Consider the following 20258-nt stretch of genomic DNA (forward strand, 5'->3'; position numbering starts at 1 on the left):
TATTTTTATGTAATCTTACATATTTTTATTACTATTATCAATACTTTGTATTTTTCTAGAATAGGGGGTCAGCTTGCATAATATGATGCCAAATTGATATGTCCAATGTTTGCTAGTCTCCTTACCCCTAAATATATTTTGTATTTTGTATCTACAAACTGTATATTGTTCAATGCGTCATTTTCATGATCAGTGACACTTTTCAATTCAATCGGTGTTTGGTTTTTCCAGCCTCAAGCAAAAACAAAGCACAATCTTCTTCACTGAGTTGACAAACTTGGGACACTACAGAGCTTTTTCTTAGTCATCAGGGTCCACCTTGCGCTTCCATGCACTTAGAACCTAATGCAATTCAATTCTCTTCATAAAACAAAAGCAGTACATGTAAAACTTATACGGTACCAATTTTGATGCACCAGGTGCGCATTTCGACAAATAATGTATCTTCAGTGATGCTCAACCGAAATTTTTGAAATCCGAAATAACAATAAACTTGTAAGAGCTATTTTAGGGGGAAACAGAGTGCCAAAAAAAAAAACTGGAGTCAAATTCGTCTAAGGATAAGAGCTATGCATGAGGGAGATAATCCTTAATTTGAAATGAATTTGTAATGTTATGTTTTAGTTTTGTTTTATGAGCATTTCATCTTACATTAAACATTTCATACATGTATGTCAGCAGGGGCATTCATGTAACATTGAAACATCTAGTATAAAAATTGTTTCTACAATTTAGTAAATCGTATATACGATTTTGAAATCGTTGAATAAATGCAATTTACAAAATCTTTAAAAATCCTTTTATATGAATACCTAAATTGTAGAAACAACTTTTTAAACCGTTTGTGATTTAATAAATCGTAGAAACGATTTCTTTAAATCGTAGAAACGTCTTTTTAAATCGTTGAAACGACTTTTTAAATTGTAGAAACGATATACTACATCGTAGAAACGATTTATTCCATTTTTCCCGATGAGATATCAGACAGCAGAACAGTCTATGCTGATGCCTTACGGAGTTAAATGTCAATTCAATCTTGCAGCCTTTGCCGTGATTGCCGATATACAATTATCTGTAGAATTGACCAAACCCAATTTTACAGAAAATCCAATGTCTGCATACAAGTACATGATCTAGTATCCATTTCTCCCTTTTATCCCGTTTGTGAGGAACTGCACATTCAGATCTGCTAGAAAATATGTTAATGTTACACTTTCTCAATGTTGCCATGGTAAAGCCATGTCAGAACTACTAGTGTAAAATTTAATTCATATTGCTAACACAATGCACTACCTGAAGGAGCAAACAGTGAATGCAAATACAAACGTTTCTCTCCATCCTCAACGAAGTCAATACCAACACCTATATGTTACATGTATATATCCATGCATGTTGTTGATAGCAGCTGACAAGTTGTCCAAAGCTATAGTTCAGGCTAGGTCCATGATCATGATATTCGCATTTCATCCATGTTTTAAAAGGAAGTCAACCATTATGAAGATGTAGAGTACCTCCTTAAAGCTAAAACCAGTAGTTAAGTAAAAGCTGTATACGGTCACTATACTAATGCTAGGTGACCTATACATGTACAACCTCACAAGAATTTAAACAAAATGCGCAGGTTCAGTCTACCCAATTTCCCGACTCATCAGATTGTTCATAAACAATAATAAATATGTTCACCTGCAGAACACTTTTAGAGTACATATGCATTCTATTGAATTTACAGAGCACGCAGCCCATGAACTTGCATAGTTCACATTACAGCTCAGTGCATACTGCATGGTAGTTGATAGGAAGATTACTATACAGACTTCATATTTTAAACAAAACATGCATGTAATCATTCGATACTCTAGGACGTAGACGCTGCACGGCTCTGGCTTTTGTATATGGTCAAGTGTTCACTATGAAAGGTGAAGATAACAAACAGTGATCAATCTCATAAATCCGCTAGGCAATACAAAACAGATAGTTGGGAAAACATGGACCCCTGGATATACCAAAGGCGGGATTAGGTGCCTTGGAGGAGTAAGCATCCCCTGTCGATTGTATAAATAAAGTATTATATATGTTTAATACTATGTAGTTGTAGTACATAGTTTGAACCAAAACTAACAATCTTCCAAATCGACAGGATATATAAAGTCCATTCACTTTTCTGCCACTCCGATTCCTTGTGTCCTAATACCAGGCCGTACAAATCAAATATATGACGCACACTGCCATCGATTAACTTCAGCAAACTTGTTTCACATACGCACCCATTTGGACCAGTTTAAACTAGTGGTAAATGCAATAATCCGGTTGCAATTTCTGAGGATATCGCAATGGTATCAATGGATAACCACTATTCAGACATCAAACCAACAGAGACAGTAGATTATATCAGAAATGGAATAAATTGTAACTGATTGAACAAACTCTAACCCCAATTCAATTTCTCTAGTTGAATAAAATTGGAGTGGATCTAAAGCGACTCAAGTACATGTATGCTGTTCCCGACCCCATCACCCTGCCACATGCATGCAACAATTACTACAATCGCATTGCTTGGATTTTTTCTATTACTTGTTGTAGACGACGTTTGACTGTATGGCTAGCACAATACTGTATTTCTAAAACTAACAATCTTTCGACAATACATGTATTAGCTTAACCTGATTTTTCACCAAAGTTTCAAAAACCTAAAACATATCAATGTGGCAAAGACGTGGCTCTAAAAAGCACACCTGCAAATAAAGTGCAAACTTTTTTTTTCACTTACAAACCCTTCTAAAATGCGGTTTAATGAAATAATGAAAATAAGTTAAACTGAATAACTGATGCTCCACCACCTGTTTATCAATTTTGAAAAAAAACACGTCAAAAATGTCCTGAATTCCCTCAGAATTGATATGAGATGGGAATCCACTAAAAGAGACATAACTGATAAGCTGTCAACCTACAGTAATGTACTGCCACACATAGAAATCATGTGGTAACATTATTGGTCATTTTTCATAAATAAACACTTCATCTGAAATTAACGATTTTCGGCAGGTTAAAAAATGATATAGTTCTCATGGTGTTTTTCCCCCAAACGTTTCTGTTCCTAGTGTACATTCATGTTGCGCTTAATCTGTAAATGATACGCTTTAATCTGTACAATTTACACACTATCACTTGATACTGTCTATCTGTACACTTGTACTGTTATCTATTTACTTGGTACTGTTTTAAAAATACTGCATTCATTGGCTATGTTAATATTGGCAGGAGATGGAGGCAGACATTCGCGAACTTATGCGAGAGATTTATTTTACACCCAACGAATGCTAATATTTACCTATATAAGTTAAATGATTCCTTTATTACATAGCTAAAACATATTACAGTTATTTCTCGTCAAGCTTAGAATATGAAGCATGATCAAGATATAGGGCTCACGGCGGGTGTGACCCGTCGACAGGGGATGCTTACTACTCCTAAGCACCTGATCCAACCTCTGGTATATCCAGAGGTCCGTGTTTACCCAACTCTCTATTTTGTATTGCTTATGGGAGTTATGAGATTGATCATTGTTTGTTATCTTCACCTTTCATTATAGGCACTGATATCACACTCACAGTTGCGTGATAGAACAGTGATCTACAAAGAATACAAAATTAAGAAGAGGGCAAACACGGGTTCTGAATACATCAGAGGTGGAATCAGGTGCCCAGCAGGAGTAAGCTTCCCCTTTTGAAATGTCCTAATCGCGATAAACCCTATATTTTGATCAGGTAAACGGAGTAATATGTAATTCAAATGAGTATAGGAGGAGCGGCCAAACAATTGGTATAAAATACGTCAGGCAGCATTTGACAGGTTGTATTTGCAAATTAGATCATAATGCTTATGACAGAATTTGCAAAATACTGACTTTGTAACATCCACTTATTTCGAAATTGATCATATGTAGAACACACTCTCGAGCAGGTGGTAATGGAATATTGCTACATAAGTATTGGAAATTGACGATGGAGAAGCTGAAGTCACCCTGTTTGTCATAAAGTTGAGTGGTACATTTTCAACTTTCACACAACTATCAATGTTAGAGAAATGTTTCAAATTATGAATGACAATATTTGCTGGTCCTTCACTGTAAATCAGAGTCGAAATATTACAAGAATAGATACTTAATAAATAAAACATCGGCTACTAGAGCTTACCACATACTATAGGGTTTGTTTACAGATGAAGTGTACAAGGTGAAAATGGACCCGGGTTATGTTGGTGCGGTTTTGGTGCGAATCTTATTACTGAGAAGTTTCCTTCAACTTTTAGTACTTGGTTTTTTTTTTTATTCAAATCTACAATTCTGAATGATACCCTAGTGATTGAACAATATAACTCTCCACGATAGGTAAGTTCTCATTTCGTAAGTGTCATTTGTCTTTGGATTTTGTTATTCACACATGATTTACATATGCATTAGCATTAAAGGTGAGTCGCCATCTGTTGGCATAATCGTATGCGCTGTTGACATACCGGGTATTCTGTAGACCATTAGGGATATGGCTGATATATGCTTTATCATCTGCTATGGTAGGAGTCGTAGATCGGACATTGTGTACACCAAAATTAGGGTTGATGCCCTCAAGGTTTTCAAGTAAATCATTAATATGAACACAATAAACATAACCTGAAAGTACATTACCCTGTCTTACGCCTTGATGTATATCAAATAAATGTGATGATCAGGCATTAACATCTGCTATGCTTTGTTATCTGCGTGAGAGCCCCATCTGCCTATGATAAAAATCGTGAAATTTCATTGCCTGAAACCAGTAATGATATCATACCTCTTACTAACCTAATATTTAATATTGCCAATACGCCCCTTCCACGTGTTTTACTGACCACACATTTGTACCATGACGTCATGAGAATACTTATACCCTGTCATTAGAAATGGGTCACCGCATATTATGACGTCATAAGTAAGAACATTTTAGAGTACTTTTCACAAATTAATTTATTTTTCAATTGACAGTTTCTTAAAAAAAGTATCCCGTTGTTGTTGGTTTAAATGTTGCAACCATTTTTACATTGTTGTATATTTGATAAAGAAAACACATGTTGCAATCATTTAATATTGTTGTGTAACCGGTTGGAATAATAACACGAACTCCGGTGTTGTGGGTTGTATCTTTATTGTGGCGATGTAACTGCATGACCCTGAAATACAATCAAAGTTATGAATACAAGAACAATAACTCTGCATAAGAATTTTACAATCAAGGTCCTTATCAAAATATCAAAAGATAGTTTAAAATACATAGAAATTATAAATTACAATAATTTCTTGAATCAATAATATTTCCCTAACCTTATAATGAATAAGCTTATCATAATAAAGAGTTTATGATATACACAAACCGAATAAATTCTAAATAATAGATAGTCCATGCTAATCTGCTAAAGTGCATGAATTGAACAAAAAGAAAACTGACTATAAGTGCTTTAACAATTTGCATGTGTAATACTGAATTTATAATAAAACTTACAACATTTTTCTACAGTTAACCTTACCTCCCATGAGGTGCAAAGGTCGGTGCAAATATAAAGCAATCCTCCTACTTTATGGTATGTGTTGCTGTTCTAAATATGATAAAATAGGTATTTACTGTAGAGTTATAATTTATTGCATGAATGAATATTTACTCTTAAGAATTTATAAAAGTGTAATACATTCATTCTCTCCTCTAAAAGTTAAACACATTAATTTGATTCTTATTCAATTATATATTAATATGTTATATATCAATTATTTACAGGATTCGTGCAAACTTGCAAAGATCATTCACTCCCTCATATTGTTTATTAATCAAACATTCACTCAGACAAGATAAAGTAGTGAAAATAAAGAAATAGTGCATCCTAAGTTTAATACTAACCTGCTCAAATAGAATAAATCTCCATCCGGTAAATCAATCAACTAGTAAGGAACAAACTACTATATCAAACTTTTTTCCAACAAACCTTCTGTGCCACTTAAGCATGAAAACAAGAATACCTGTCCTCAAAAGAAATTTCCCTCCTAAAAACCATGTGACCAGACTAGAGTGATCTATAAATAGTAACAATTATTCTAAAGAAAAACCTGTTCTGCATGGTAAGCAGTAAAATTTAATAAGTAATGAAATAACAAGACAAACACAAGTCATAGTTATAATAATGATTTCAATTAGATAAAACTTTATTCTCGTATCAAATTTCAAAACTCTGTAAAGAAATTGAATTAAAGCAATTTATTTTCAATGAATGAAATCCCTGAAATAAAGTATTAAAAACATGTAAACTTTCACTCTATTACAGTTGTACATATAATAAAGCATTATTTAAGAATGAATAATGTTAATATCCCTTTAATTAATGTATACCTACGTAAAATCATCATCAGAATACAGCTTACCACTCACCCAATAAGATTTTTTCAAAGACCCCATATATTTCCGTATTACCCCTTCAAGTGCCTACATACATGTAACTAATACATGTAATATGCTACCAGATATGCCTAGTTGGTGTACTGTAACAAGACGTCTTTTCTCCACACTGTGTCATACGTTTTTCTACGATCTAAAAAGCTTACAGATGTTGAGCTCCTGTGATCAACAAAGTGTTTAATCGTCTCTTGTAAATTAAAACTAGCAGTTGCACAACTCAAACTCAACTCATATTGTTCTGAAAACCTTGTTCAGAATTCGAAATATGTTATATCTAGATTGATATCTATTCTTGTTTTTTGTGGAAACATTTTGAGCACTTAGAAAATACACAGTACATAGCTGTCTGAAGCATGTCTGGTTTACTATTTTCCTTTTAAATAATAACTATAATACCCTTCCACCAACTCCCGTGGGTGTAACATATTTAAAGTACAAGTTATCTATCATTATCATAGTGCAAGTCACCTATTACGTAATCTATGTCAGTCAAACGTTTAATACAATACATGATGATGATTATGATAAGCATCCTGATGAGTATGATTTAATAAACATGTTTCCCAGACATATGTGTTATATATGACATGGTGTCAGAAGTGATCCTCGAAAAAGCCCATCCAAACAAAGGCATCCGCAACTGAGACTGGTATGTTAGGATTACTTTAGATGTTCTAATGAAAATTTAACGTCATTTTTGCAAGATGACATCAAATAAGGAACAAAATCCTCGGATGGCATGGGAGTCAGCAGGCTTTCAAAGCCCACTGTGAATTTATGTTCGGTGGACCCCTTAAAGAGAAAAATGAGGAGCAGCGGTGCAACTACCTTATGTTATGGGTTGGAGAAAAAGGAAGAAATATATATTCGACCTGGAATTTGCAAGGTGATGACAAAAAAACATTATCAGTGTATTTTGATAAGTTTGAACAATACTGCAAGCCGAAGCATAACGTGATATATGCTCGGTACAAGTTTAAATGTCGCACCCAAGGTGATGATGAAACATTTGAACAGTTTTATACTGATCTGAAAGTGTTATTCAATGACTGTAGTTATGATCACGCCATTGAAGATGAAATGTTAAGGGATCACATAGTGTTTGGAGTGAAGTCAAAGAAAGTTCGTGAGAAACTAATAGAAGAAGGATCAGAATTGACCCTACAAAAGTGTACAGATATAGTACGTACATATGAGCTGTCACAGAAACAACTCAAAACCATGAACTTTACAGAGGAGGACCCTCATGTGAATATGGTGATGAAGAAGAGGCAACACACACCTCGCACATATAAGGAGAAACAGAAGAAATGTTTCCGCTGTGGATATGAGCATTCGCGTAAGGATAAATGTCCTGTCATAGGACAATCATGTAATTTGTGTCACAAGTCAGACCACTTTGCCAGTATGTGCAAATCTAAACGTCAACAATTAGACCGGCACAAGAAAACTAAGGAACGTCAGAAACAGAAGAAAATCAACTTAGTGCAAGATGAGTATACAGATGAAGATAGTACAAGTGAGGAAAGTGACTGTGGTGGTGGTAGTGGTATATTTATGGGTGTTATACACGATGTGAACTCAGTGACCCCAGAATCTGACTGGACAGTGAAGTGCAAAGTGAATAACAAAATTGTTATCATGCATGTGGACACCAGAGCCAAATGCAATGTTGTCAGTCACAGTGTTTTACAAACTCTGAAATTTGAAAAATCGATACAGAAATCGAGTGCCCTGTTGAAGAGTTTCAGTGGACATACCATGAAATCCAAAGGACGCATTGTGATACCATGCACATTTAACAAGGAAACTTTCAACATTCCATTTGAAGTGGTAGAAGTTAAAACACCAACCATACTCGGATCATATTCAAGCCAGGAGATTGGACTAGTACAGAAAATGTTTAGTGTGTCACAGTCAACTATTGACACTGATGAGAACCTCACAGAACAGTTCATACAGAAGAACTATTCAGATTTATTCCTCGGAATTGGCTGTTTACCTGGTAAACACAAAATACACCTAAAGGAAAACGTACAGTCAGTCGTACATCCACCAAGACGCATATCTGTTGCTCTTCGCCAAAAGGTTAAGGACAAACTCAAAACAATGGAACAGGAGGGAATCATTGTTCGACAGTCTGAACCAACGGAGTGGGTTAATAGCCTGGTGACTGTTATTAAACCTAATGGTTCAGTTCGACTTTGCCTTGATCCTAAAGATCTCAATTCAGCCATAAAGCGACCTCATTATCCTATGCTTACTATTGATGAAATAGTTTCTCGCATGCCGAGTGCCAAATATTTCTCCAAGTTGGATGCAATTTCTGGATTCTGGCAAATCCAATTGGATGAAGAAAGTTCTAAGCTATGTAGATTTAACTCGCCTCTGGGAAGGTTTAGATTCTTGAGAATGCCGTTTGGTCTGAACTGTGCATCAGAGATTTACCAAAGTGTGATGTCACGAATGGTGGAGGATATCGAAGGTGCTGAAGTTATTGTGGATGATATCCTTATATGGGGAAGAACTCTCAAGGAACATGATCAAAGACTGAAGAAAGTTTTGAATAGAACCAGAGAATATAATCTGAAACTTAGCGCAGACAAATGTGAATTCCGCAAACAGGAAATAACTCATGTTGGCCATGTTTTAAGTAGTGAAGGACTGAAGGCAGATCCAGAGAAAATTCGAGCAGTGACTGAAATGATTCCACCAAGTAACAGGAAGGAGTTAAGAAAATTCATGGGATTCATTCAATATCTCGCCAAATTCCTACCCAACCTATCTAAGGAATCCGCACCATTGCGACAGTTACTCTCAAATGAAGTGTCATGGCATTGGGATGGAGACAAACAACAAAGTTTCCAAAAGCTCAAGGAGATGGTTACAAACACTCCAGTGCTCACATACTTTGATCCGGAGAAACCAGTTCTACTTACTGTGGACAGCAGTTCAACTGGACTAGGAGCTGCAGTTATTCAAAGTGACAAACCTGTTGCTTATGGATCACGAGCTCTGACCACAACACAACAGAAATACTCACAGTTAGAAAAAGAGACATTGGCTATTGTGTACGGTTGTCAGAAATTCCATCAATATGTTTATGGAAGAAGAATTCAAGTAGAAACTGACCACAAACCTCTACAATCCATTTTCCGTAAACCATTACATGAAATTCCAGCTCGTCTGCAGAAGATGGTCCTTACATTACAATGTTACGACTTGGACGTTACATACAAACCTGGAAGTACACTTGTGGTTGCTGATCACCTCTCCAGAAATTACTTGAATGAGACAACTGAGAAGTTAGTTGATGAATTCTCTGTCAATGCTTTGTCGTACTTACCAATAACACCAGAAAAATATGCTGAATTGCAGAAAGTAGCATCAGCAGATCTCGAAATGATGTTGCTCAGGAAAGCTATTCTAGAAGGATGGCCAGAGAGACGTGATCAACTTCCTACAGAAATACGTACCTACTGGAATTACAGAGATGAACTTGCTTGTATAGATGGTTTGATATACAAAGGTTTACGACTAGTGATACCGCAAGCCTGTCGCAAAGAGATGTTAGAAAGAACTCATGAATCTCATCTAGGCATTGTGAAATGCAAAGCTATGGCACGTGAAGTTATGTTTTGGCCTTCCATGGGAAGCCACATTGAAGACATCATTTCCAAATGCAGCATTTGTGCTTGTCAGCAAAGAGAAAATCCAAGAGAAAACCTTATTCCTCATAAAATCCCAGACCGACCTTGGTCAAAAATAGCCATGGACTTGTTTGAATTCTGTGGAAACCAGTATCTCATATCAGTGGACTGTTATTCGAAATGGCCAGAAATAGCAAAACTAGAACAGTCTACATCCAACTGTGTGATTCAACACCTTAGGAACCAATTTGCAAGATATGGTATTCCAGATGAAGCCATGTCGGATAATGGACCTCAGTTCGCTAGTGCTGAATTCCGGAAATTCACAAAGGAATACGAATTCCGTCATGTCACATCAAGCCCTCACTATCCACAATCCAATGGACAAGTGGAGCGTATGGTCCAAACAATAAAACACTTGCTTAAAAAAGCAAAGGATCCTTACCTTGCTATTTTGGATTATCGGAATACTCCCCTGGAAGAACTTGGATTATCACCAGCTCAGCTATTCTTAGCTAAGAGACTCAAAACGAAATTACCTGTTTCATCAACTCTGTTGAAACCACAGAATGCAGAATTCGTCAGAGAGAGCCTCATGACTCGTCAGGCTAAGCAGAAAAGGAAATTTGATCGGCATATCCCAGCATCTGACTTGAAACCATTAGTTCAAGGAGAAAATGTGATGATCAAGCACAACGAAAAATGGATGCATGGATCTGTTGTGGAAAAGCATGAAACCCCTCGTTCGTAAATTGTTGAAACGAGCAATGGTAAAAAGTACCGCAGGAACAGACGTGACTTAAAATCTACGAAATCAGTTCATGAAGAAGTGACCATAGAGGAAGACTTTGACCTCAAACCGTACCGCAGTGAATGTACCGTACAGCCCAAGAATCCTGATAAAGGAAAAGGAACACATACACTCAAACCAGGCAGTCCACATAGAGAGAAAGCAAAGGAGGAAGACCTGCAGCCGAGAAAAAGTATTCCAACTGGACCAAGCACCGTGGAATCAGCATCCAGATGTGAAGTAATGCCAAATTCGGTGAAAACAAAATCTGGGCGTGAAGTGAAAAAGCCATCAAGGTTTCGTGACGAATAGGATTATGTGCATTTGTGAAATTGTGAATTTATTTTAGTGGCTCAGATAGAGCATCAAATATTGCAATTCATTCTGGAGGATTCCTTGGTGATCAAAACTATTAACTGTTAAATATTTACACCTTGAATTATTTCAATTGACTAGTCAAACATTTGTTGTTTTCATTATCAGTTGGTAATTGAAAATTTATGTTCTTGAAAGAAAGGGAGATGTGACATATTTAAAGTACAAGTTATCTATCATTATCATAGTGCAAGTTACCTATTACGTAATCTATGTCAGTCAAACGTTTAATACAATACATGATGATGATTATGATAAGCATCCTGATGAGTATGATTTAATAAACATGTTTCCCAGACACATGTGTTATATATGACAGTGGGAATCCGGGTTAGAATAGGTCCTCAGTACCCCTTGCGTGTCGGATGAGACCGCAAAACCGAGGCCCCGCGTCACAGCAGGTGTGACACGCTGCTTAAAGACCTTAAACGCCGAGCATAGGCCTAAATTTTGCAACCTTTCACCGGTAATGGTGACGTCCCCATATGAGTGAAAAATATTCAAGAGGGACGTTAAACAATATACAATCAATCAATCCTTCCTCCAAAACCTGTCCAAAGCTGTCTGAAGCATGTCTGCTTTACTATTTTCCTGATAAACAGCACTATAATACCCTTCCCCCAATCACCTGGGATTTTACCAAGACAACACATTAAATATGGAGCACAAGTATGCGATACTAGCTTCACTCCCGTGTTTCACACTTTCAGCTTGAAGTTTATCTAAGCCAGGTCGTTTACAAATTTTTAGAGAACAGATGGATTGAGCAACTTCAAAGACCACCATTGGAAAAATGACAGTTATTAAGACATTGGCTTTGCCCTTATAAAACCATATCTTGATGTCAATCCGAAATCCCTCTGAGTTATATTGTAAAAATTTAGAAAAAATATTTTTTCTTTCATATGGAATAATTCAACTCACAGAGTAAAAAAAGAAGTAATAGTTAAAAAATATGAAGATGGAGGATTGAAAATGGTAAATCTAATGTCTTTTATAGCTTCTATGAAATTATTTTGGGTAAGACATCTCATTTTTTCCAGCAGAGGTATGGGACTGTTTATTCCCAATTTTGAGTTGAAGAAATTCATTAACTGTGGGGTTGAATACGTCACCACTTTTTTTTAAAAACACTGAAAAATAAATTTTGGATTGATGTATTCAAGTCCTACATTACATTACATAGTATTATTGATGAGTCCACTGTTGCTGCTGATTCACCTCTATTTTATAACCCACAGATTCATATTGGTGGAAAACCATTTTTGAGTCGGCTCGCGAAGCGAGATGCTCCTTGCTGTCAACGGAGTGCGGATTTATCGCGGCTCACAAACTTTCTGTTTATTCTTACACGGACAGCAAATAAATCCCGCGCACAAAGATCTTCAGAAAAATTTCATTTGCTTTTTTGAACAGCTTCATTAGGTTTTGAAGACATATTATACAACATGTATGTTGACATTCTTATAACAATGTAATTTAAATGAGTCCCCTGAATGCGTTTAAAGAAACTAAACATAGTGCGCATGAATACATGTTGTAAGCAAATTAAGTCAATAAGAGTCACAAACGATTGTACATTAAACATGCGACGTACGTGTGTATAAATATATCAGCTACAGAAATAGATTCGTAAACATGAAACAAATAACTTGTAAGTAAATATTTTATAGCAAAGAAAGTAATATCTCGCATTCTTAGGTTGGAAAAGCATAGTAAATATTTGAAAATGGTATTGGTCTATTACAATCGATCATACTCCCCGTCGAGGCCTCTTCGAAAATGTGTCAAAGCCTAAACCATGTGGCTATATCTGCGGGAATATACCGGGGTGAGACGAGGAACGCACGTTCAGTTTGTTATGCTTTCGCTTTCAGACTATTCTACAGTCAGATATAGATAATCACATTTACCGTATTTTGCCGAATATATTTAATACGCATCCCCTTTTGGGGCCTGTAAATTGACGAAATACCATTGTTCGTATTTTACAATCGCATTTAACTTCACGAGAAATCTTTGTGGAAATAATGCAGGTTCTCAAAAAAAGCATGCACTAGAAATTTGTATACAGTGCAGCAAATTTGTTTTTTAAGAAAACGCAATCTTGTCCTTATACACACTACATAGCAGTATTTTCGGGGAAATAATGTTGATTTCAGCAATGTACGAGAGTTTGTAGCCATAAAGTTTTAACAGACTCGATATTTTCTTTGTTTAAAGTTCATATCAATTAAATAGCCGATCCGAGCGGTCAATGTTTTGTAATCAAAACATCACCCAAGCTTCGAAAATTGATGTTCCAAGGTGTGATATAACGACCCCCTCGGCAATTATAAACATATCCATAATCAAAGCCAGTAATTTAATTGGTACTGAATGAAGAATTCAAACATCACCCTCTAAAATTTCGCCGCATTTAGATGGGTAAGTACATCAGTCGTTTACTGCAAAAGGAAAGTTAAAACTCAAAAGTAATCGCATATTCCAAGACCCATGAAAAATGTGCACAAAGTCATGCAGAAATCTGACAAAATCAAGTGACAAAACATGTGCTAGTCACGGTATCATAATATCATGGCAGTTTTAAAAATTGCACGATGATAAATTTTAATTGGCTGTTTCCTAAAAATTAGTTACAGGGTGTAAGATATTTTTTAAAAACAATTTCACGCTTTAAGATAGGTAATCAACGCGGCGAAAAATTAAGTACACATTGCATTGACTAAAACAAGATGAGTCAAAAACCTTTAGTGGCATGTAGTATGTGTCCCTTCTCATAAAAAAAAAATAAAAAGTGTGTATTATATTTGGTTAAATACGAGTGTAAATTAATAAGCATAATGCATTTTTTCTAGAATTGTGGAAGTCCATTAATGTTATTGTGATAGTCAGTATTTACGTTTTTCCGAAGTACGAAAACCCATTTCAGCCATATTTTCAAATTCATGTGACTGTATATGAGATTCTGTAAACAATCAACAATGCCCCCTTTCAAAGAAGAAAGGGGGAGGGTTGCTTTGCACTTGTCGGTCGGCAGACTACATGTTCGCTCAATATCTTGGGAACCATTCACTTGATCGTTATGTTATTTCAAAAGTAGGTTGGTTATGAGTAAAAGAGGACCCCTATTGATTTTTAGGTCAAAAGGTGAAGAGTCAGTCCACTCTGGACATAGGAATATACTGTCCGTTCAATACATTGAGGACCCTTTGCTTGACAGACATCAAATTTGGTACACTGGTACATCCTAAGGAGTAGATGACCCCTAATGATTCTAAGGTCACATGGTTAAAGGTCAAGGGTCAAAATGGACATAAAAATATACTATCCACTCAATATCTCGAGAACCCTTTGCTTGACGGACATCAAACTTGGAACACTGGTACATCTTAAGAAGTAGATGACCCCTATTGATTTTGAGGTCACATGGTTAAGGGCCAAGGGTCAAACTGGACAACGTAATATATTGTCTCCTATATTTCAAGAATCTGTAGCTTGATTAACACCTAATTTGGTACACTGGTACATCCTATGGAGTAGATGACTCCTATTTATTTGAGGTCGCATGGTCAGAGGCCAAGGGTCAGTCCATTCTGGACATAGGAATATATTGTCCACTCAACATCTTGACTTGAATTGGTTTGGTACTATCATCAATTAAATGATGCATGTGTATAGCCCTTTTCAATTCTGCACCACGGTGGGGGGGGAGGGGGGTATTGTTGTATGTTTGTATTGTTTGACAAACATTTTTTGTTTTCTTTATTGTTTTGATGTTAGCATTTTACGACAAGTTACTGAATAAACTCTCAAAATATGCACGGAGAGTTAGTACAGTAAAAACAACTGCATAGTCATTGTAACATTGACTAAAGTTTAAGCTGAAGGAATTGATTTCCTAAACTTTTTTGTTGTATGGTATCTTCTTACAACCACTGTGGTGCTTATTTGAGGGTTTTGTGTTTGATATAAAGTACTATATGACCACATAATGATTTTCTTTCAATTCTTAACATTTGTACATCATGAATTGTTTAGCACAATCATCAGTTAGCAATGACTCTTTATATCCATGTTGGATATGTACACGTGATTTAAATGGCAGTGATCATGAATTAGTCAAATTTAGTCACTTTACACAGGCATAATGCATTGAAGTATAAATCCTGCTAAAAGAAGCGTGCATATGCAAACTCACACACACGATGTTTGTGATCCTTGATTACTACTATCTTGCTCCTTCAAGATTACCTAATCCTGTTGACAATGAAGTGCGAGTCGACTCTCAGGCCCTTCAGGCCTTTGATTTAATAAACAAATGTTTGACAGCAACATCAGACTGATTAATGATATTATTAATGAAGATGGTTCACTTTTTAGTTTTAAACATTTTTGTGATATTTATACAAACATTAGGATAATTTTTTTTAGAATACAACAGCATTATCCATGCAGTAAGAGCATGGATAAAAAACTCAGACCCTGGAAAAAACATCATGAAGCTTTACAAGTCCAAATACTTACACAATTTTGAAATGTTACAAATCAAAAATTTTCTATGAAATTCTTAATAAAAATAACTCGGTCTCAGCTGGCAAAAAGAAATGGAGTGAACTTTTAGATGTAGACGCCAGGGAATGGAAAATAATCCACAAAATACCCTTCAGAGTGACAAAAGACTGTAAGCCACACTGGTCTCAGTACAGAATTATAAACAAAATTTTAGCAACAATTTCATTATTGTTCAAAATAAAAAGAATAGATTCTAAATATTGCAACTTTTGTCACTCTGACGAGGAAGCAATAGAACATATTTTATGGGAATGTAATTGTTTACAATTATTTCTTGTAAAATTCAAACAATTTTTAGAAGACAAGACTGAGCGACAGATTACAATTACAAAGAAATCCTTTATTTTAGCTTGTATTGAAAAAAATAGTGATATACAAAACATTATCATTTTATTTCTGAAGTATTATGTCTATACTGCAAGATCCACTAAGAAACCTTTAAACTTGCCCGCTGCAATATCACAAATGAAATTATTTTATGAAACACAAATATATAGCATATAAGAATGGTGAAAAGAAAAATTTTGATACTCAATGGAACAGATGGAACTTCATATTTACTTAAAACATACCTCTCTCTTTTTCTCTTTTTCTCACTATCTCTCTCCATGCACATAATGATAATTATATACTACTTGTTGTATTCATGTACTTTATTATGTGTACAAAAACCAATAAAAAAGGAAAGGAGTCATTTATGATTAATTTATTAAGTTTTTCACAGAGTGGTGTAAACTATGCAGTTTCTTTTGACACTCATCACATTCGCAGTTCTAAGATTTGATATAGATTTCAGAATATTACGATACCAATGCATTTAACACCGATTCCGGATCTATGACTATAGTGTTTCTATGCCTCGTTTTTTGCTAACTGGATTAATATTTGTTCATGTATATCTGTTGGTAAGAATCTTATCCTGAATTCCTGTACATAATTTTGACTGCTCTCCGCGTCTTGGTTACATGTTATAGAGTCCTAATTATTGCTCATATCTTATAAGATATGACCATCAAAATTTGATGTATCTCCAGTTGATACAACATCCAATTCCGAATGTTGAGGTATATACTCACTATATTGAATAGTCCCCTGCTTGTTGTGTTCTGTTAGTACAGGCCGAGTGTCGTGAGGCGGACACTCCTTCTCCTAGCAATGGAAAACATTGATTTTTTTTTGCAATTTAAACTACTGGAAGTTAAAAGTCTCGATACATTATGCCGATATTTTTTTATATCGGTGAAGACGATTCAAAATCATTTAAAGGTAAAGATTTATACTGCAAGAACAAAGCGTGACAGGAAAATTGTGGTTAAAAATCCCGTCAAGTGTAATGTTTTAGGCATCATGTCAAATCAGAAACCCTGAGAATGTGGTTATAGAACCGTCGGTGTAGTAACCTTGTCCACAATAATGTTTGACCCACACCGTGTCTCCCTTCTGAAGACCTAGCACCACCAGATTTAGCCCAGCGGCGTAACTTCCGTTATACCCCATAGTTCTGACCTTTGTTGATCCATTTAACACAATATCTACATGAATGGTTTTTTTTTTATCATAACTCTGTACATTCACGAAAAACACGTAGTTCCCGTTGGTAGGAGCGGTAAATATTCCGTTGCTGGGGTTGTATCCGTTTCCCACATTAGTGATGACCACGGGAAACACCAAGGTGCCGCTGTTCCAGGAGGTACTTGATGATGACACGGAGGCAGTAAAGGCCACCTTTCTAGACAAGTCTACAAATAAAATAAATCAATTGAATTTTTCAAGAATGTTTCTCTCCTTTCAACATTTCAGATTTATCGGAAACATTACAGGCAAATCACAAACTCTATCTACTGGCGGATTTTCATACGCAATAATGGACAATTTTCTGTGTTACTTATTAATTCATTAAACAATTATCTTATGGTATATAATCTTTTATGACAAAAGTACAAAGGGTGATTGTGAAATGGACGTCTAGAGAGGTCCGTAAAAAATGTAGCTTTGGTTACGAATACCGGGTATGCCCACCTTTAGCGTTGATGACGGCACGTATGTGACGTGTCAGTGACTAACAAAAGAATGGTCCTTTGGGGAATGTTCTACCACTCTTCCAACAATGTCCTAGTTCTAAGTTCTTGTGGATTCTGAAGCTGGCAGCTACCTAGCTCGCCCCACAACTGTTTATGTACTGTGACATAGCGGACCAGTGAAGAACATTGATATCGTTCGTTTAAAGGAAATTTTGAGTCAATATTGCTGAATGTGCGTACGCATTATCTTGCTGAAAAATTAATCTATTGAATATTTGACTACGTTGTTACATAAATGGTCCTTGAGTCCACACACGCTCCCTCAAATGATGATGAAGTGAATCGATTAAAAGCACCCGTAGGTAACCGACCATGATTAATCTATAGCTAACCTAGAACTTCTAAAACAGTTGCACAAAGATTAAATAATTTTGAATGACTCTTGACTCTCTCTCTCTCTCTCTCTCTCTCTCTCTCTCTCTCTCTCTCTCTCACACACACACACACACACACACACACACACACACACACACACACACACACAACATATATATATATATATATATATATATATATATATGAAAGGTGAAGATAACAAACAGTGATCAATCTCATAACTCCTATATAGTGTTATCAAGAAGTCACTTAAACTTTACCACCCTTTGTGCTACAGAATCCGGGTCATTCTTTGTCACGTGGTGTAATAATGCAACTGTGATTGGCATGACAAATCAATGAAACATCCGCAACAACAATACAGAGATACACCATAAAATGATGAAATGTTCGTCTACTTGTTCTGATATTCGTTCAACTTTACCGCATTTGTTGCTTGTCATATTCATTCGGAACACCTCCAGAGCCGACACTGTAGAGGACAGCTTAAGTTGGTCATACTGAGATCGTCTTAGCTCCGCTTTCAGGTCAACAATCGTCTTATTGACTTCATCTAAAATGATCAAATTATTTGAATATACATACAGTGGCGTAGCTAGGTTTGAAATATGTGTAAGCCGGGGGCATTTGTCGTAATATGTAATAAAAATGTAACGAAAATATTTGTAAGCACGTGCATACAGTGCTACTGTATAGCTACGCCACTGACATACATGTATTTTGAAACTTTATGTGCTCTTTGTATTTACTATTTTTCGTTTACATCAAACGTACTTACGATACATCAAAAGATCCAGACATTGATGAATTTATTTATTCTAATAAATTATTTAAATGTATGAAAATTCAAGTACCTTTCACGGATATTTAAGTTTCTGGATCCTGGAAACTGTTTGACCGATAAGATTTAACATATATTCATAATTCATCTTATGTTTTAAAACATATTAAAACAATTCTTTTTCAACTTACCAAAACTTGAAGTTATGATGCTGTTTTGCGAATGTTTGAGGTCAGATACCGATTTGGAAACCTTGCTGCCCGCTATTACTAAATCACTACTCAATCTCGCCATAATATTATTCAGTCTTGATGATAACATTTCATACTTTTCCTCTATCATTTCAGGAATACCCTTGTCAACTTCTAACGTATGTTTATTCAGGTCAAGAAGAGTAATTGAGAGATACCGAACTTCCACTTTTAAATCACCGAGTACCGTGCTAGTGTTTCTCTCAAATGTTTCTCTTTTCTCCTCCAACTGCAATACAAAATCCTGAAATAGTCCCTTCATCTGTGTAAAGTTTTGTTTGACGATGTCAAATGTGTTCTCATACTTCCTGTTTTCAAGGTCAAGTTTCTGGTTTTCACGCTTCAGTAAATCTACTTCCTGTTGTAAGTTTGTCACTTCTAAATCCGTTTTCTGTTGTGTGTCTTCTAACGTTTTCATGGTTTGCTTCAGATCGACCATGTCTTTCATCAAGGCGTGCACATTCTTTACAAGGGCCATTCGGATGAGTGTTTCTTGGTTCAGGAGTTGCCGGAAAACGTCCAAATTTTCCGAGTCAAGTCCACTTACGTCCAGTTCAGTTAAATTGTTATTTTTTGTTGTCCGTGAGAACGGAAAAAGCAAATGATTGCATGAAAGAAATCAACACTAGCGTAAGGACTAGTGAATCGTTTCATTTTGGAAATCAGAACGAGAATATTCATGTTTAAGGATTTAAGTCAGCTTTATGAAAGTGTCATGACGTAAAATCTCCAAATTGGTTTTTCCCCCAGAGTCATGAATGTATTATAGAGCGTTTTCCAACAACGTCGTAGATGGTAATTAAAAATGACATTTTGAAAAATATCATTTGCCAACTTTGTGTAATTATTACTTCCCTTCACAAATTAGCTAAATTAAATTAAATAGACATAATAATGAACATTAAAGAATGTAAATGTTATACTTATATAATTATGAGAATAAGGC

General features: G+C 35.6%; 2 protein-coding genes across 2 annotated transcripts; one reads left to right on the forward strand and one right to left on the reverse strand.

The window, feature by feature from the left end:
• The first annotated feature begins 7553 nt into the window (after nt 1–7553).
• LOC130053616 (uncharacterized protein K02A2.6-like) lies at nt 7554–11225 on the forward strand. The gene is made up of 2 exons (XM_056160980.1): nt 7554–10870; nt 10916–11225. The coding sequence occupies exons 1-2, from the start codon at nt 7554–7556 to the stop codon at nt 11223–11225; spliced, it is 3627 nt and encodes a 1208-aa protein (XP_056016955.1).
• A 5328-nt stretch (nt 11226–16553) lies between these two features.
• On the reverse strand, nt 16554–19883 carry LOC125675876 (uncharacterized; the record flags this gene model as incomplete). Its single annotated transcript, XM_048913708.2, has 3 exons — nt 16554–17602; nt 18705–18833; nt 19253–19883. Coding segments are annotated over 3 exons (1149 nt in total), but the record flags the coding sequence as incomplete, so codon positions are not given.
• Between the last annotated feature and the right edge of the window lie 375 nt (nt 19884–20258).

Source organism: Ostrea edulis, chromosome 3, assembly GCF_947568905.1.
Source record: "Ostrea edulis chromosome 3, xbOstEdul1.1, whole genome shotgun sequence".
In the NCBI taxonomy this organism is placed as follows: Eukaryota; Metazoa; Mollusca; class Bivalvia; order Ostreida; family Ostreidae; genus Ostrea; species Ostrea edulis.